We start from the raw sequence: 20,238 nt of genomic DNA, 5'->3' as shown, positions 1-20,238 counted from the left end.
AAAGGCGTACGGGACACTTTATCAGTCGTGGCATAGATTATAAGAGCAGGCAGGTTATAATAATAACGATGGGGCATGATTCTAAAGCGAATGGCAAGAGGTTTAGAGGGTTCTTAAACAATCCAGTAACAGGTATCAGAGCTGATCCTGAACAATCCAGTAACAGGTATCAGAGCTGTTCCTGAACAATCCAGAACAGGTATCAGAGCTGTTCCTGAACAATCCAGAACAGGTATAAGAGCTGTTCCTGAACAATCCAGAACAGGTATCAGAGCTGTTCCTGAACAATCCAGCAACAGGTATCAGAGCTGATCCTGAACAATCCAGTAACAGGTATCAGAGCTGTTCCTGAACAATCCAGAACAGGTATCAGAGCTGTTCCTGAACAATCCAGAACAGGTATCAGAGCTGTTCCTGAACAATCCAGCAACAGGTATCAGAGCTGTCCCTGAACAATCCAGCAACAGGTATCAGAGCTGATCCTGAACAATCCAGCAACAGGTATCAGAGCTGTTCCTGAACAATCCAGAACCGGTATCAGAGCTGTTCCTGAACAATCCAGTAACAGGTATCAGAGCTGTTCCTGAACAATCCAGTAACAGGTATCAGAGCTGATCCTGAACAATCCAGCAACAGGTATCAGAGCTGATCCTGAACAATCCAGCAACAGGTATCAGAGCTGATCCTGAACAATCCAGTAACAGGTATCAGAGCTGTTCCTGAACAATCCAGAACAGGTATCAGAGCTGTTCCTGAACAATCCAGAACAGGTATCAGAGCTGTTCCTGAACAATCCAGCAACAGGTATCAGAGCTGTCCCTGAACAATCCAGCAACAGGTATCAGAGCTGATCCTGAACAATCCAGTAACAGATATCAGAGCTGTTCCTGAACAATCCAGAACAGGTATCAGAGCTGTTCCTGAACAATCCAGAACAGGTATCAGAGCTGTTCCTGAACAATCCAGCAACAGGTATCAGACCTGTTCCTGAACAATCCAGTAACAGGTATCAGAGCTGTCCCTGAACAATCCAGTAACAGGTATCAGAGCTGTCCCTGAACAATCCAGTAACAGGTATCAGAGCTGTTCCTGAACAATCCAGTAACAGGTATCAGAGCTGATCCTGAACAATCCAGAACAGGTATCAGAGCTGTTCCTGAACAATCCAGTAACAGGTATCAGAGCTGTTCCAGAACAATCCAGTAACAGGTATCAGAGCTGATCCTGAACAATCCAGCAACAGGTATCAGAGCTGATCCTGAACAATCCAGCAACAGGTATCAGAGCTGATCCTGAACAATCCAGTAACAGGTATCAGAGCTGTTCCTGAACAATCCAGAACAGGTATCAGAGCTGTTCCTGAACAATCCAGAACAGGTATCAGAGCTGTTCCTGAACAATCCAGCAACAGGTATCAGAGCTGTCCCTGAACAATCCAGCAACAGGTATCAGAGCTGATCCTGAACAATCCAGTAACAGATATCAGAGCTGTTCCTGAACAATCCAGAACAGGTATCAGAGCTGTTCCTGAACAATCCAGAACAGGTATCAGAGCTGTTCCTGAACAATCCAGCAACAGGTATCAGAGCTGTTCCTGAACAATCCAGTAACAGGTATCAGAGCTGTCCCTGAACAGTCCAGTAACAGGTATCAGAGCTGTTCCTGAACAATCCAGAACAGGTATCAGAGCTGTTCCTGAACAATCCAGAACAGGTATCAGAGCTGTTCCTGAACAATCCAGCAACAGGTATCAGAGCTGTCCCTGAACAATCCAGAACAGGTATCAGAGCTGTTCCTGAACAATCCAGAACAGGTATCAGAGCTGTTCCTGAACAATCCAGCAACAGGTATCAGAGCTGTTCCTGAACAATCCAGCAACAGGTATCAGAGCTGATCCTGAACAATCCAGTAACAGATATCAGAGCTGTTCCTGAACAATCCAGAACAGGTATCAGAGCTGTTCCTGAACAATCCAGAACAGGTATCAGAGCTGTTCCAGAACAATCCAGCAACAGGTATCAGAGCTGTTCCTGAACAATCCAGTAACAGGTATCAGAGCTGTCCCTGAACAGTCCAGTAACAGGTATCAGAGCTGTTCCTGAACAATCCAGAACAGGTATCAGAGCTGTTCCTGAACAATCCAGAACAGGTATCAGAGCTGTTCCTGAACAATCCAGCAACAGGTATCAGAGCTGTCCCTGAACAATCCAGCAACAGGTATCAGAGCTGATCCTGAACAATCCAGTAACAGGTATCAGAGCTGTTCCTGAACAATCCAGAACAGGTATCAGAGCTGTTCCTGATCAATCCAGAACAGGTATCAGAGCTGTTCCTGAACAATCCAGCAACAGGTATCAGACCTGTTCCTGAACAATCCAGTAACAGGTATCAGAGCTGTCCCTGAACAATCCAGTAACAGGTATCAGAGCTGTTCCTGAACAATCCAGTAACAGGTATCAGAGCTGTTCCTGAACAATCCAGCAACAGGTATCAGACCTGTTCCTGAACAATCCAGTAACAGGTATCAGAGCTGTCCCTGAACAATCCAGTAACAGGTATCAGAGCTGTCCCTGAACAATCCAGTAACAGGTATCAGAGCTGTTCCTGAACAATCCAGTAACAGGTATCAGAGCTGATCCTGAACAATCCAGAACAGGTATCAGAGCTGTTCCTGAACAATCCAGTAACAGGTATCAGAGCTGTTCCTGAACAATCCAGTAACAGGTATCAGAGCTGTCCCTGAACAATTCAGTAACAGGTATCAGAGCTGTTCCTGAACAATCCAGTAACAGGTATCAGAGCTGCTCCTGAACAATACAGTAACAGGTATCAGAGCTGTTCCTGAACAATCCAGTAACAGGTATCAGAGCTGTTCCTGAACAATCCAGTAACACGTATCAGAGCTGCTGCTGAACAATCCAGTAACAGGTATCAGAGCTGTTCCTGAACAATCCAGCAACAGGTATCAGAGCTGTCCCTGAACAATCCAGTAACAGGTATCAGAGCTGATCCTGAACAATCCAGCAACAGGTATCAGAGCTGTCCCTGAACAATCCAGTAACAGGTATCAGAGCTGTTCCTGAACAATACAGTAACAGGTATCAGAGCTGTCCCTGAACAATCCAGCAACAGGTATCAAAGCTGTTCCTGAACAATACAGTAACAGGTATCAGAGCTGCCCCTGAACAATCCAGCAACAGGTATCAGAGCTGTTCCTGAACAATACAGTAACAGGTATCAGAGCTGTCCCTGAACAATCCAGCAACAGGTATCAAAGCTGTTCCTGAACAATACAGTAACAGGTATCAGAGCTGTCCCTGAACAATCCAGCAACAGGTATCAGAGCTGTTCCTGAACAATCCAGTAACAGGTATCAGAGCTGTTCCTGAACAATCCAGCAACAGTTATCAGAGCTGTTCCTGAACAATACAGTAACAGGTATCAGAGCTGTCCCTGAACAATCCAGTAACAGGTATCAGAGCTGTTCCTGAACAATCCAGCAACAGGTATCAGAGCTGTTCCTGAACAATCCAGTAACAGGTATCAGAGCTGTTCCTGAACAATCCAGTAACAGGTATCAGAGCTGTTCCTGAACAATCCAGCAACAGGTATCAGAGCTGTTCCTGAACAATCCAGTAACAGGTATCAGAGCTGTTCCTGAACAATACAGTAACAGTTATCCGAGCTGTTCCTGAACAATCCAGCAACAGGTATCAGAGCTGTTCCTGAACAATACAGTAACAGGTATCAGAGCTGTTCCTGAACAATCCAGTAACAGGTATTCGAGCTGGTCCTGAACAATCCAGTAACAGGTATCAGAGCTGCTCCTGAACAATCCAGTAACAGGTATCAGAGCTGTTCCTGAACAATCCAGTAACATGTCTCAGAGCTGTCCCTGAACAATCCAGCAACAGGTATCAGAGCTGCTCCTGAACAATCCAGTAACAGGTATCAGAGCTGTTCCTGAACAATCCAGTAACAGGTATCAGAGCTGTCCCTGAACAATCCAGTAACAGGTATCAGAGCTGCTCCTGAACAATCCAGTAACAGGTATCAGAGCTGTTCCTGAACAATACAGTAACAGGTATCAGAGCTGTTCCTGAACAATACAGTAACAGGTATCAGAGCTGTTCCTGAACAATCCAGCAACAGGTATCAGAGCTGTCCCTGAACAATCCAGCAACAGGTATCAGAGCTGTCCCTGAATAATCCAGTAACAGGTATCAGAGCTGTTCCTGAACAATACAGTAACGTATCAGAGCTGCTCCTGAACAATCCAGTAACAGGTATCAGAGCTGTTCCTGAACAATCCAGCAACAGGTATCAGAGCTCTTCCTAAACAATCCAGTAACAGGCATCAGAGCTGTTGTTGTACAATCCAGAATAGGTCTCAAGAGTTGTTCCTGAACAATTCAGTAACAGGTATTCGAGCTGCTCCTGAACAATACAGTAACAGGTATCAGAGCTGTTCCTGAACAATCCAGCAACAGGTATCAGAGCTGTTCCTGAACAATCCAGTAACAGGTATCAGAGCTGTTCCTGAACAATCCAGTAACAGGTATCAGAGCTGTTCCTGAACAATCCAGAAACAGGTATCAGAGCTTTTCCTGAACAATCCAGTAACAGGTATCAGAGCTGTTCCTGAACAATCCAGAACAGATATCAGAGCTGATCTCACAGTGAGCCAGAGAGAAGACAGCCAGGGGTGAGACAGCAAAGAATGAGTTTGGGAATTTGAATCGAGGTGGGAATTCGAAGCTGGGTGGGGAGGAAGTGCTTTTTGTGACTGGTAAGTAGTGTTTCTGTTTTTCTGTTTCTTTTCATTGGTATATATATATATATATATATATTTTTTTTTTTCCTCGTTTATTTATTTATTTAAATTTTTTTTGGGGGGAAATTGAAATTGTTGAAGTTAACCTAAGGTTTAAGACATGGCAGGAGATCTCAGACCCGTGTCATGCTCCTCGTGTGCGATGTGGGAGCTCAGGGACAAGTCCACTGCCCCTGGCTCCTTTACGTGCAAGAAGTGTGTCCAGTTGCAGCTCCTGTTAGACCGCTTGACGGCTCTGGAGCTGCGGATGGACTCACTTTGGAGCATCCGCAATGCTGAGGATGTCGTGGATAGCACGTTTAGCGAGTTGGTCACACCGCAGGTGAAAGGTACTGAGGGAGATAGTAAATGGGTGACCAAAAGATAGAGCAAGAGTAGGAAGGCAGTGCAGGTGTCCTCTGCGGTCATCTCCCTGCAAAACAGATATACTGCTTTGGATACTGTTGAGGGAGATGGCTCACCAGGGGAAGGCAGCAGCAGCCAGGTTCATGGCACCGTGGCTGGCTCTGCTGCGCAGCTGGGCAGGAAGACGAATGGCAGGGCTATAGTGATAGGGGACTCAATTGTAAGGGGACTAGACAGGCGGTTCTGCGGACGCAATCGAGACTCCAGGATGGTATGTTGCCTCCCTGGTGCAAGGGTCAAGGATGTCTCGGAGCGGCTGCAGGACATTCTTGGGGGGGGGGGGGGGGGGTGAATGTCGTGGTGCACATAGGCACCAACGATATAGGTAAAAAACGGGACGAGGTCCTACAAGCTGAATTTAGGGAGCTAGGAGTTAAACTAAAAAGTAGGACCTCAAAGGTAGTAATCTCAGGATTGCTACCAGTGCCACGAGCTAGTCAGAGTAGGAATGTCAGGATAGAGAGGATGAATACGTGGCTCGAGAGATGGTGCAAGAGGGAGGGATTCAAATTCCTGGGACATCGGAACTGGTTCTGGGGGAGGTGGGACCAGTACAAACCGGACGGTCTGCACCTGGGCAGGACTGGAACTGATGTCCTAGGGGGGGATGTTTGCTAGAGCTGTTGGGGAGAGTTTAAATTAATGTGGCAGGGGGATGGGAACCGATGCAGGAAGTTGGAAGGTAGTAAAACAGGGACAGAAATAAAAGGCAGTAAGGGGGAAAGTGTAAGGCAGAGAAGCCATAGTCAAAAATCAAAAAAGGCGACAGTCCAAGGTACAGTGACTGAGGGGAGCTCAGTGAATAGGCCCAGTAACACGAAAAGGAATAAAACGGGAAGTGAAAACATTAATGGTAAGCGACGCGGCAGGTTGTTACAGGAAGATATGGGTTCGACGACAAGGAAAATTAGGAGAAAGGTTAAGAGGAAATATAACTTAGGAGAGGTTACTGATCGAGGTGTTAAGATTCAGAACAGAGGTTAAAAAAAAGCCAACATAAGTGTACTTTACCTGAATGCTCGTAATATTCGGAATAAGTGAAATGAGTTGATGGCGCAAATCATCGTGAATGACTATGATTTAGTGGCCATTACTGAAACATGGTTAAAGGATGGTCACGACTGGGAGTTAAATATCCGAGGGTATCAAACTTTTCGGAAGGACAGAGTGGATGGTAAGGGAGGTGGTGTAGCTCTGTTATTTAAGGATGACATCCGGGCAACAGTAAGGGGTGACATCGGTGCTATGGAGGATAAGGTTGAATCCATTTGGGTGGAAATCAGGAATAGTAAGGCGAAAATGTCACTGATAGGAGTAATCTATAGGCCACCAAATAGTAACATTATGGTGGGGCAGACAATAAACAAAGAAATAACAGATGCATGTAGAAATGGTACAGCAGTTATCATGGGGGATTTTAATCTACATGTTGATTGGTTTAACCAGGTTGGTCAAGGCAGCCTTGAGGAGGAGTTTATAGAATGTATCCGCGATAGTTTCCCAGAACAGTATGTAATGGAACCTACGAGGGAACAAGCGGTCCTAGATCTGGTCCTGTGTAATGAGACAGGATTGATTCAGGATCTCATAGTTAGGGATCCTCTTGGAAGGAGCGATCACAATATGGTGGAATTTAAAATACAGATGGAGGGTGAGAAGGTAAAATCAAGCATTAGTGTTTTGTGCTTAAACAAAGGAGATTACAATGGGATGAGAGAAGAACTAGCTAAGGTAGACTGGGAGCAAAGACTTTATAGTGAAACAGTTGAGGAACAGTGGAGAACCTTCCAAGTGATTTTTCACAGTGCTCAGCAAAGGTTTATACCAACAAAAAAGAAGGACGGTAAAAAGCGGGAAAATCGACCGTGGATATCGAAGGAAATAAGGGAGAATATCAAATTGAAGGAAAAAACATACAAAGTAGCAAAGATCAGTGGGAGACTAGAGGACTGGGAAATCTTTAGGGGGCAACAGAAAGCTACTAAAAAAGCTATAAAGAAGAGTAAGATAGATTATGAGAGTAAACTTGCTCAGAATATAAAAACAGTAAAAGTTTCTACAAATACATAAAACAAAAAAGAGTGGCTAAGGTAAATATTGGTCCTTTAGAGGATGAGAAGGGAGATTTAATAATAGGAGATGAGGAAATGGCTGAGGAACTGAACAGGTTTTTTTGGGTCGGTCTTCACAATGGAAGATACAAATAACATGCCAGTGACTGATGGAAATGAGGCTATGACAGGTGAGGATCTTGAGAGGATTGTTATCACCAAGGAGGTAGTGATGGGCAAGCTAATGGGGCTAAAGGTAGACAAGTCTCCTGGACCTGATGGAATGAATCCCAGAGTGCTAAAAGAGATGGCTAGGGAAATTGCAAATGCACTAGTGATCATTTACCAAAATTCACTAGACTCTGGGGTGGTCCCGGCGGATTGGAAATTAGCAAACGTGACACCACTGTTTAAAAAAGGAGGTAGGCAGAAAGCGGGTAATTATAGGCCAGTGAGCTTAACTTCGGTAGTAGGGAAGATGCTGGAATCTATCATCAAGGAAGAAATAGCGAGGCATCTGGATGGAAATTGTCCCATTGGACAGACGCAGCATGGGTTCATAAAGGACAGGTCGTGCCTAACTAATTTAGTGGAATTTTTTGAGGACATTAACAGTGCGGTAGATAACAGGGAGCCAATGGATGTGGTATATCTGGATATCCAGAAAGCCTTTGACAAGGTGCCACACAAAAGGTTGTTGCATAAGATAAAGATGCATGGCATTAAGGGGAAAGTAGTAGCATGGATAGAGGATTGGTTAATTAATAGAAAGCAAAGAGTGGGGATTAATGGGTGTTTCTCTGTTTGGCAATCAGTAGCTAGTGGTGTCCCTCAGGGATCAGTGTTGGGCCCACAACTGTTCACAATTTACATAGATGATTTGGAGTTGGGGACCAAGGGCAATGTGTCCAAGTTTGCAGATGACACTAAGATAAGTGGTAAAGCAAAAAGTGCAGAGGATACTGGAAGTCTGCAGAGGGATTTGGATAGGCTAAGTGAATGGGCTAGGGTCTGGCAGATTGAATACAATGTTGACAAATGTGAGGTTATCCATTTTGGTAGGAATAACAGCAAAAGGGATTATTTAAATGATAAAATATTAAAACATGCTGCTGTGCAGAGAGACCTGGGTGTGCTAGTGCATGAGTCGCAAAAAGTTGGTGATTAAGAAGGCAAATGGAATTTTGTCCTTCATTGCTAGAGGGATGGAGTTTAAGACTAGGGAGGTTCTGCTGCAATTGTATAAGGTGTTAGTGAGGCCACACCTGGAGTATTGTGTTCAGTTTTGGTCTCCTTACTTGAGAAAGGACGTACTGGCACTGGAGGGTGTGCAGAGGAGATTCACTAGGTTAATCCCAGAGCTGAAGGGGTTGGATTACGAGGAGAGGTTGAGTAGACTGGGACTGTACTCGTTGGAATTTAGAAGGATGAGGGGGGATCTTATAGAAACATATAAGATTATGAAGGGAATAGATAGGATAGATGCGGGCAGGTTGTTTCCACTGGCGGGTGAAAGCAGAACTAGGGGGCATAGCATCAAAATAAGGGGAAGTAGATTTAGGACTGAGTTTAGGAGGAACGCCTTCACCCAAAGGGTTGTGAATCTATGGAATTCCTTGCCCAGTGAAGCAGTAGAGGCTCCTTCATTAAATGTTTTTAAGATAAAGATAGATAGTTTTTTGAAGAATAAAGGGATTAAGGGTTATGGTGTTCGGGCCGGAAAGTGGAGCTGAGTCCACAAAAGATCAGCCATGATCTCATTGAATGGTGGAGCAGGCTTGAGGGGCCAGATGGCCTACTCCTGCTCCTAGTTCTTATGTTCTTATGTTCCTGAACAATCCAAAAACAGGTATCAGAGCTGTTCCTGAACAATCCAGAACAGGTACCAGAGCTGTTCCTGAACAATCCAGTAACAGTTATCAGAGCTGTTCCTGAACAATCCAGACCAGGTATCAGATCTGTTCCTGTACAATCCAGTAACAGATATCAGAGCTGTTCCTGAACAATCCAGTAACAGGGGCGAAATTCTCCTCCAACGGCGGGATGTCCGCCGACTGGCGCCAATCAGACGGGCATCGCGCCGGCCCAAAGGTGCGGAATGCTCCGCATCTTTGGCGGCCTAGCCCCAACATTGAGGGGCTAGGCCGACGCCGGAGGGATTTCCGCCCCGCCAGCTGGCGGAAATGGCATTTGTTGCCCCGCCAGCTGGCGCGGAAATGCGGCGCATGCGCAGGAGCGTCAGCGGCCGCTGTCAGTTTCCCGGCGCATGCGCGGGAGCGTTAGCGGCCGCTGTCAGTTTCCCGCGCATGCGCAGTGGGGAGAGTCTCTTCCGCCTCCGCCATGGTGGAGGCTGTGGCGGAGGCGGAAGGGAAAGAGTGCCCCCACGACACAGGCCCGCCCGCGGATCGGTGGGCCCCGATCGCGGGCCAGGCCACCGTGGGGGCACCCCCCGGGGTCAGATCGTCCCGCGCCCCCCCCCCCCCCAGGACCCCGGAGCCCGCCCACGCCACCTGGTCTCGCCGGCAAATACCAGGTTTGATTTACGCCGGCGGGACAGGCAACTTCTGGGCGGGACTTCGGCCCATCCGGGCCGGAGAATGCAGCGGGGGACCCGCCAACCGGCGCGGCCCGATTCTCGCCCCCGCCCAATCTCCGACCCGGCGGGGGGTCGTCGAATGACGCCCCAGGTATCAGAGCTGTTCCTCAACAATCCAGTAACAGGTATCAGAGCTGTTCCTGAACAATCCACCAACAGGTATCCAAGATTTTCCTGAACAATCCAGTAACACGTATCCGAGCTGTTCCTGAACAATCCAGTAACAGATATCAGAGCTGTTCCTGAACAATCCAGTAACAGGTATCAGAGCTGCTCCTGAACAATCCAGCAACAGGTATCAGAGCTGTTCCTGAACAATCCAGCAACAGGTATCAGAGCTGCTCCTGAACAATCCAGCAACAGATATCAGAGCTGTTCCTGAACAATCCAGTAACACGTATCAGAGCTGTTCCTGAACAATCCAGCAACAGGTATCAGAGCTGCTCCTGAACAATCCAGTAACAGATATCAGAGCTGTTCCTGAACAATCCAGTAACACGTATCAGAGCTGTTCCTGAACAATCCAGTAACAGGTATCAGAGCTGTTCCTGTACAATCCAGTAACAGGTATCAGAGCTGTTCCTGAACAATCCAGAACAGGTATCAGAGCTGTCCCTGAACAATCCAGTAACAGGTATCAGAGCTGTCCCTGAACAATCCAGTAACACGTATCAGAGCTGTTCCTGAACAATCCAGTAACAGGTATCAGAGCTGTTCCTGAACAATCCAGTAACAGGTATCAGAGCTGTTCCTGAACAATCCAGAACAGGTATCAGAGCTGTTCCTGTACAATCCAGTAACACGTATCAGAGCTGTTCCTGAACAATCCAGTAACAGGTATCAGAGCTGTTCCTGAACAATCCAGAACAGGTATCAGAGCTGTTCCTGAACAATCCAGTAACAGGGGCGAAATTCTCCTCCAACGGCGGGATGTCCGCCGACTGGCGCCAATCAGACGGGCATCGCGCCGGCCCAAAGGTGCGGAATGCTCCGCATCTTTGGCGGCCTAGCCCCAACATTGAGGGGCTAGGCCGACGCCGGAGGGATTTCCGCCCCGCCAGCTGGCGGAAATGGCATTTGTTGCCCCGCCAGCTGGCGCGGAAATGCGGCGCATGCGCAGGAGCGTCAGCGGCCGCTGTCAGTTTCCCGGCGCATGCGCGGGAGCGTTAGCGGCCGCTGTCAGTTTCCCGCGCATGCGCAGTGGGGAGAGTCTCTTCCGCCTCCGCCATGGTGGAGGCTGTGGCGGAGGCGGAAGGGAAAGAGTGCCCCCACGACACAGGCCCGCCCGCGGATCGGTGGGCCCCGATCGCGGGCCAGGCCACCGTGGGGGCACCCCCCGGGGTCAGATCGTCCCGCGCCCCCCCCCCCCAGGACCCCGGAGCCCGCCCACGCCACCTGGTCTCGCCGGCAAATACCAGGTTTGATTTACGCCGGCGGGACAGGCAACTTCTGGGCGGGACTTCGGCCCATCCGGGCCGGAGAATGCAGCGGGGGACCCGCCAACCGGCGCGGCCCGATTCTCGCCCCCGCCCAATCTCCGACCCGGCGGGGGGTCGTCGAATGACGCCCCAGGTATCAGAGCTGTTCCTCAACAATCCAGTAACAGGTATCAGAGCTGTTCCTGAACAATCCACCAACAGGTATCCAAGATTTTCCTGAACAATCCAGTAACACGTATCCGAGCTGTTCCTGAACAATCCAGTAACAGATATCAGAGCTGTTCCTGAACAATCCAGTAACAGGTATCAGAGCTGCTCCTGAACAATCCAGCAACAGGTATCAGAGCTGTTCCTGAACAATCCAGCAACAGGTATCAGAGCTGCTCCTGAACAATCCAGCAACAGATATCAGAGCTGTTCCTGAACAATCCAGTAACACGTATCAGAGCTGTTCCTGAACAATCCAGCAACAGGTATCAGAGCTGCTCCTGAACAATCCAGTAACAGGTATCAGAGCTGTTCCTGAACAATCCAGTAACAGGTATCAGAGCTGTTCCTGTACAATCCAGTAACAGGTATCAGAGCTGTTCCTGAACAATCCAGAACAGGTATCAGAGCTGTCCCTGAACAATCCAGTAACAGGTATCAGAGCTGTCCCTGAACAATCCAGTAACACGTATCAGAGCTGTTCCTGAACAATCCAGTAACAGGTATCAGAGCTGTTCCTGAACAATCCAGTAACAGGTATCAGAGCTGTTCCTGAACAATCCAGAACAGGTATCAGAGCTGTTCCTGTACAATCCAGTAACACGTATCAGAGCTGTTCCTGAACAATCCAGTAACAGGTATCAGAGCTGTTCCTGAACAATCCAGAACAGGTATCAGAGCTGTTCCTGAACAATCCAGTAACAGGTATCAGAGCTGTTCCTGAACAATCCAGTAACAGATATCAGAGCTGTTCCTGAACAATCCAGTAACACGTATCAGAGCAGTTCCTGAACAATCCAGTAACAGGTATCAGAGCTATTCCTGAACAATCCAGAACAGGTATCAGAGCTGTTCCTGAACAATCCAGTAACGTATCCGAGCTGTTCCTGAACAATCCAGTAACAGGTATCAGAGCTGTTCCTGAACAATCCAGTAATACGTCTCAGATCTGTTCCTGAACAATCCAGTAACAGGTATCAGAGCTGTTCCTGAACAATCCAGTAACAGGTATCAGAGCTGTTCCTGAACAATCCAGTAACACGTCTCAGATCTGTTCCTGAACAATCCAGTAACAGGTATCAGAGCTGTTCCTGAACAATCCAGTAACAGGTATCAGAGCTGTTCCTGAACAATCCAGAACAGGTATCAGAGCTGTTCCTGAACAATCCAGTAACAGGTATCCGAGCTGTTCCTGAACAATCCAGTAACAGGTATCAGAGCTGTCCCTGAACAATCCAGTAACACGTATCAGAGCTGTTCCTGAACAATCCAGTAACACGTCTCAGAGCTGTTCCTGAACAATCCAGTAACAGGTACCAGAGCAGTTCCTGTACAATCCAGAAACAGGTTGTGGGGGTGAGACCCACACAAACACGGGGAGAATGTGCAAATTCCACACGGACAGTGACCCAGAGCCGGGATCGAACCCGGGTCCTCAGCGCTGGTGGCAGCAGTGCGAACTACTGCCGTCCTGACTTCACTGGAAAGGAACATGGGGCGGGATCTATTCGGAGCCATGGACCAGCGCACCATCCCAGCCTCCAGTCCCAGGTCGATTTCAGCGTGGAGTTTACGATGGAGCTGCTGATGGAAAAAGGGACAGCGGGTTACAGATGCAATGTGTGTTAGAGACAGCAGATGGCGGTGTATACTGCAAATGATTTTCTAACTCGCCTGCATTGGCAGAACATCCTAAACCCAGTGTGACTCATTTCATCAACTCACTCACATTTCATTCAGCGATTTATTTGCTCAAATCATTTTGTTAGGAGATGACAGGGAAGGTTTTAAGTTATTTCCACACTCATATTAACTTCAGCATGCTTAGGTACAAAGGAACAGATGCAGAATAAAGCTCCCTCTACACTGTCCCCATCAAACACTCCCAGGACAGGTACAGCACGGGGTTAGATACAGAGTAAAGCTCCCTCTACACTGTCCCCATCAAACACCCCCAGGACAGGTACAGCACGGGGTTAGATACAGAGTAACGCTCCCTCTGCACTGTCTCCATCCCAGTAGGTGCTGTAACGCTCGATTCCAAGTGTGAGCTGCACCATTGGAGCAGTATTAACATCCAGGCCCCAGTCTGACCCTAACCTGGGCAGCGCAGGAACCCCTCAACTGATTTCAGTCTTACTGGGCTGGGGAGCAGGAGCGATAATGTTAGGGATGGCAGCTGGTGCTGCCGGCTCTCTCTCAGACTCACAGGTCAGGAATGCCATTAAGGGGAGGTGCTGCTCGTCTCCCATCACCACGGGTGTTGACTCTTCTCCCAGTTTGATTTCACAAAATAATCATATAGTATTGAAAAGGCCCTTCGGCCCACCAAGCCTGCACCTACACAAACAAACCTCCTCTAACTGACGCCAATCCCACTTCCCAGCGCTTGGCTCATAGCCGCGAATGTTCAGACATTCCAGGCGCTTTGTAAAGGTGGTGAGATTTTCCAGCCTCAGCTCCCCTCCCAGGCAGCGCTTTCCGGATTCCCATCACCCTCTGGGTGAAAACATGTTTCATCAAATCCCCCTTAAACCTCCTGCCCCTCACCTTAAAATGATGCCCCCTCGTAACTGACCCTTCATCTAAAGGGAGCAGCTGCTATCTATCCACCCTGTCCCTCAGTCTTATCCACCTCAATCAGGTGCTCTTCTCAGCTCCAAAGGAAACACCCCGAGCTTATCCAGTCTCCCTTCATAGCCGAGACGCTCCATCCGAGGGAACATCCTGGTGAATCTCCTCTGCACCCTCTCCGATGCAATCACATCCCTCCTATAGAGTGGCAACAAGAACTGAACAGAGTACTCTAGCTGTGGTCTAACCTAAACGCAGGACAGCCTCGACATAACCACCCTGCTCTTACAATCTACGCCACAACTGGTAACGGCAAGCGTTCCTCTTAACCATCCTATCGACCCATCCTGCCCCCTTCAGAGATCTGTGGACAAGACGGGACAATGGAAGGGACAGAAAGAGAACATTGTAATTTAGCTGCGGAGAGCGACCCTGCTATTCCAGGCCAGGAGGCCGGTGATTTGATTGGTCCAGGACTGATTTCAGGCGCTTCATTTGCATTGTGTTACTCTCCTCCACTCACTGCGTTGCTGGGGACATCGGCGTGCTTTAATCAGGAGGTCTTGTTGCAGTCCCGATCAGGGACTCCAGTAGTTTGTAGTGATTATTTACGTGGGTCTTTCCAGACAATTCCCCCCCCCACCCCCCACACACATTCGCAGTATCCCAGTGAGGGAGGGTGTGGACAACAGGAAACCCTGATGATAGCGAGAGGGGAATCTCAGCTTTTTTTAAATAGACCCTGTAGACTGTTTGATGCGGCAGTTTTTTAAAATAGACCCTGTAGACTGACGTGGCACACAGTTTTTTTAAATAGATCCTGTAGACTGTTTGATGTGGCATACAGTTTTTAAAAATAGACCCTGTAGACTGTTTGACATGGCACCTGTGGACTGTTTGACGCGGCACAGTTTTATTAAATAGGCCATGTAGACTGTTTGACGCAGCACACAGTTTAAAAAAAAATTTAAAGTGCCCAATTCTTTTTTTTCCCAATTAATGGGCAATTTTAGCGTGGCCAATCCACCTGCCCTGCCCTGCATGAGACCCATGCAGACACGGGGAGAATGTGCAAACTCCACACTGACAGTGAACCGGGGCCCGGGATTGAACCCGGGTCCTCAGCGCCATGAGGCAGCAGTGCTAACCACTGTGCCACCATGATGCGGCACAGAGTTACGAGTAACTTTCAGAGTTAGCTGAGTACACTGACATTGTTGGCTGTCAGGTGGACTGTTTTCCGGCGAGTCATGTCCCTCGCACTGCCATCAATGCATCATGGCATCACTGTGTCTGCCAATCATGTTCATTTATTTATTTACACCGCTATTAGTGCTCAGATTCTCTCTGCAGCTTCATCGAACTCAGACCTTGGAGTTCTCCATGTTCTTGATCCACTTCAGAGCCTGACCCTGAGGGTCCACCATCAGAGGCCACCTGAGAGGGGGGGGGGGGGGGAAGAGAAGGGCAAAGGTCAAGCTGTGTATCTCACTCATTTCCAGCAGTCCCTACAGACTCCAGTTCCTCTTTGCTATCACACTCCTTACTCAAAGAGACTCACTCACTTTCCACTAACTTGCACGGAATGCAGACCGAGCCTTGTTTTTTTAACAATTTGGAGTACCCAATTATATTTTTTTCCAATTAAGGGTCAATTTAGCATGGCCAATCTACCTAACCTGCACATCTTTGGGTTGTGGGGGTGAAACCCACGCAAACACGGGGAGAATGTGCAAACTCCACACGGACTGTGACCCAGGGTCGGGGTTCGAACCCGGGTCCTCAGCGCCGCAGTCCGAGTGCTAACCACTGCGCCACATACCTTCCCCTACCGAGATTTGTTAACATGCAGGTGAATTCCTAGCTCACGACACTCAATACGACAGAGTAAAGCTCCCTCCAAAACGCCTCGTAAGATGATAAAAAATGGGGATGCGGTGGGCTGAGCGGGTCGGTGGGCTGAGCGGGTCGGTGGGCTGAGCGGGTCGGTGGGCTGAGCGGGTCGGTGGGCTGAGCGGGTCGGTGGGCGGAGCGAGTCGGTGGGCGGAGCGAGTCGGTGGGCGGAGCGAGTCGGTGGGCGGAGCGAGTCGGTGGGCGGAGCGAGTCGGTGGGCGGAGCGAGTCGGTGGGCGGAGCGAGTCGGTGGGCTGAGCAGGTCGGTGGGCTGAGCGAGTCGGTGGGCTGAGCAGGTCGGTGGGCTGAGCAGGTCGGTGGGCTGAGCAGGTCGGTGGGCTGAGCAGGTCGGTGGGCTGAGCAGGTCGGTGGGCTGAGCAGGTCGGTGGGCTGAGCGAGTCGGTGGGCTGAGCAGGTCGGTGGGCTGAGCGAGTCGGTGGGCGGAGCGAGTCGGTGGGCTGAGCAGGTCGGTGGGCTGAGCAGGTCGGTGGGCTGAGCGAGTCGGTGGGCTGAGCAGGTCGGTGGGCTGAGCAGGTCGGTGGGCTGAGCAGGTCGGTGGGCTGAGCAGGTCGGTGGGCTGAGCAGGTCGGTGGGCTGAGCAGGTCGGTGGGCTGAGCGAGTCGGTGGGCTGAGCAGGTCGGTGGGCTGAGCGAGTCGGTGGGCTGAGCGGGTCGGTGGGCTGAGCGGGTCGGTGGGCGGAGCGAGTCGGTGGGCGGAGCGAGTCGGTGGGCGGAGCGAGTCGGTGGGCGGAGCGAGTCGGTGGGCGGAGCGAGTCGGTGGGCGGAGCGAGTCGGTGGGCGGAGCGAGTCGGTGGGCGGAGCGAGTCGGTGGGCGGAGCGAGTCGGTGGGCGGAGCGAGTCGGTGGGCGGAGCGAGTCGGTGGGCGGAGCGAGTCGGTGGGCGGAGCGAGTCGGTGGGCGGAGCGAGTCGGTGGGCGGAGCGAGTCGGTGGGCGGAGCGAGTCGGTGGGCGGAGCGAGTCGGTGGGCGGAGCGTGTCGGTGGGCGGAGCGAGTCGGTGGGCTGAGCAGGTCGGTGGGTGGAGCGAGTCGGTGGGCTGAGCAGGTCGGTGGGCGGAGCGAGTCGGTGGGCGGAGCGAGTCGGTGGGCTGAGCGAGTCGGTGGGCGGAGCGAGTCGGTGGGCGGAGCGAGTCGGTGGGCGGAGCGAGTCGGTGGGCGGAGCGAGTCGGTGGGCGGAGCGAGTCGGTGGGCGGAGCGAGTCGGTGGGCGGAGCGAGTCGGTGGGTGGAGCGAGTCGGTGGGCTGAGCAGGTCGGTGGGTGGAGCGAGTCGGTGGGCTGAGCAGGTCGGTGGGTGGAGCAGGTCAGTAGTGGTTTCTGCACCCGGGGGGGGGGGGCGGGTGTCGGTGGTGGTTTCTGTACCTGGGGGGGGGGCGGGGGGCGGGGGGGGGGGGGCGGAAATTCTCCTTCTTTTCTCCGGCGCTTAAAGCATATTCACGGATTGACTTTTTCATGACGGGGAGGTCTCAGCTGCCGGGGGTGAGGAGAGCGTAATACTCCCCGATAGTTAGCATCACGCTCCATCTATCGGAGATGGAGCCAGATCAGCGGCCGTCGTGGAGCTTGGACGTGGGGTTATTTAGTGAGGGTGGCCAGGATGATTGACGAGTACGCGGGGCTCAATAAAAATGGGGTGGTCTCGCCCTTGGTTCTGTGGGAGGCTTGAAGGCCGTGTTGAGAGAGAGGGAGCTAGTTTTATATAAGCCGGAGGTGGATAGGGAGGCGAGGGAGGAAGGGCAAAAGGTGGTGGATGAGATGTTGGGAGGTAGATGGTGGTTATTCGAGTGACCCGCACCCCAGAGCTCCTGGCTGGCAGGAAGAAGCTGCAGATGCAGTTTGATCTTTTATCCACTGACAAGGCAGTGAGCCAGTCGTGGTGTTTGAGGCAGGTAATATACAAATGCGGGGAGAAGGTCAGTCGTCTTTCCGATGGTCAGCTGAGGCAGCAAGCGGTCTCCTGAGAGATTGTCCAGGCGCAAGATTCAGGTGGTGGGTTAGTGTCTGCGCCAGATAACGTTAATGGGGCGTTTGAGGCGTTCTATAAGAATCTGTATAGAGGCCGGAGCCACCTGGGAAGGAGTCGGACATGGCGGATGTTTTGGGAGGGTTGGAGTGTCCCGAGGTGGAGGAGGAGGATTGGGAAGGGTTGGAGGAGTCTTTGGGGGCAGAGGAGGTCTGGACAGCTATTGGGCGAATGCAGACTGGTAAGGTGCCGGGGCTGGATGGGTTCCCGGTGGAATTTTATAACAGGTTTGCTGGTCGGCTGGTCTTGATGGGGGTGTTCAGTAGCACGGGTGGGGGTCTCCCCGAAGACAATGATGCAGGCGGCCAACCAGCTGCTACAAAAACAGGATAAGGACCCAGTGGAGTGTGGATCGTGCCTCCCAATTTCCTTATTAAATGTGGATGAGAAGATTTTGGCCGAGGTGCTGCCGCTGAGATTGGGGACTGACTCCCCCAGGTTATGGGGGAGGATCGGACGGGGTTTGTGAAGGATCGGCGATTGTCGTCTAATGTGCGGCGGATGTTAAATGTGGTGTTGTCCCCGTCGGAGGGGACGGGCAGGAGGTTATTGTTGCGTTGGAGGCCGAGAAGGCCTTTCAAGGGGTAGAATGGGGGTATTTGTTTGGGTGCTGGAAAGGTTTGGGATTGGGCCTAAGGTTGTGTTGTGGGTTCGGTGATATAAAGCACCGAAGGCTAGTGTCCACACAAATAATATGAGTTTGGAGTATTTTCAGATAATGAAGGGATCGAGGAAGGGGTTCTCTATGTCCATCTCTCTTGTTTGTGTTGGCGATAGAGTCCCTGGCCATTTCCCTAAGGGTGTCAGCTCGGCGGAGGGGGATAATGAGGGGGGGGGTGAAACACAGGGGGCAGAGTTCCGCGCGTGTCCCGCCACGCCGCCCCGACACGATTCTCCCCCCCCCCCCAAACCGTATCGCCGCTTGCCGTTTGCGACGGGCGAGCGCCGATTCTCCGGCCCGGATGGGCCGAGCGGCCTACCCAATACGATGGGTTCCCGCCGGCGCCGGCCACACCTGGTCGTTGCCGGTGGGAACAGCGTGGGAACACTGGGGGGGGCGGCCTGTGGGGGGGGGGGGGGGGGGGAGTTCCTGCACCGGGGGGGGGCCCTCAAATGGGGTCTGGCCCGTAATCGGTGCCCACTCTGAAGGAGGACCTCCTTTCCTCCGCCACCCCGCAAGATCCATCCGCCATCTTCTTGGGGGGGCGGCCTCAGGGAGGAAGGCATGCGCGGGTGACGTCATTTACGCGGCGCCGTTTTTCCGCGGCGCCAAGGCCCGGCGCGCGTAAATGACGCGACACCGCTCCTAGCCCCCCGGGGGCCGGAGAAAAGGGGGCCGGGAGTGGGCTCCGACTCCGGTTTTCACTCCGGCGTCGGCACTTAGACTCCCAATGGGAGAATTGCGCCCAGGGTGTCCTTTACGCTGATGATCTTCTGTTTATGACTGGCCTGATCCCCACAGTGGCGCTGTTGAAGTGTTTTGGGGCTTTTTCAGGATATAACCTGAATTTGGAGAAGAGCGAGTGTTTGTCTGTCAGGCGAGGGGTGCCAATTTGGGGGTGCTGTCATTCCGGTTAGCGGGCTCGCACTTTAGGTATGTGGAGGTTCAGGTAGCTCGGGATTGGGCCCGGCTCCGTAAGTTGAACTTTACGGGCTTGGTGAGTAGCGTCAAGGACGATTAGCAGAGGTGGGATAGTCTCAGTCTGTCCTTGGCCAGCAGAATTAAATCGGTTAAGATTAATATTTCGCCACAGTTTCCGTTTCTGTTCCAGTGATTCTGTCAAAGTCCGTCTTTGGGGAAGTTGAAAGATTGATTTTGTCCTTTATTTGGGGAGGGGGGGCGGGTAAAATAGCGAGGATTCGGAAGATGGTCCTTCAGAGGGCTGGGCAGGGTCTGGGCAGTCAGGGAGCTTGGCGGTGACGGGTTTGATGTATACTATATGATGGGAAAGTGTTGGGAGGGTGTGGGGATCCGCAGGTGATATGGGTGCTGATGGAGCCGGTATCGTGTAGGGCGGTGGGGGATTGAGGGCGTTGGTAACGGATTTGCTCCCGTTTTCTCCGGTGAAATATTCGGCTAATCCAGGGGTGGCTTCCACCCTGAAGATCTGGAGGTAATTTTGGCAACATTTTAAATTGGAGGAGGTGTCGAGGCTGGCACCAATTTGTGCTAATCAGATGTTCAAGCCGACGAGGTTGGACAC

General features: G+C 51.1%; 1 protein-coding gene across 1 annotated transcript in view; it reads right to left on the bottom strand.

The window, feature by feature from the left end:
* Positions 1-20,238, bottom strand: part of dnah2 (dynein, axonemal, heavy chain 2) — a 314,816-nt gene that overhangs the window by 68,809 nt on the left and 225,769 nt on the right. The window contains exon 69 of the mRNA XM_072493227.1: positions 15,477-15,543. Coding sequence (XP_072349328.1) covers positions 15,477-15,543 — 67 coding nt within the window. The remainder of the gene's footprint in view (positions 1-15,476; positions 15,544-20,238) is intronic.

This window comes from Scyliorhinus torazame, chromosome 31 (genome assembly GCF_047496885.1).
Source record: "Scyliorhinus torazame isolate Kashiwa2021f chromosome 31, sScyTor2.1, whole genome shotgun sequence".
NCBI classification, from domain to species: Eukaryota; Metazoa; Chordata; class Chondrichthyes; order Carcharhiniformes; family Scyliorhinidae; genus Scyliorhinus; species Scyliorhinus torazame.
This window is presented reverse-complemented; position numbering and strand designations above follow the sequence as displayed.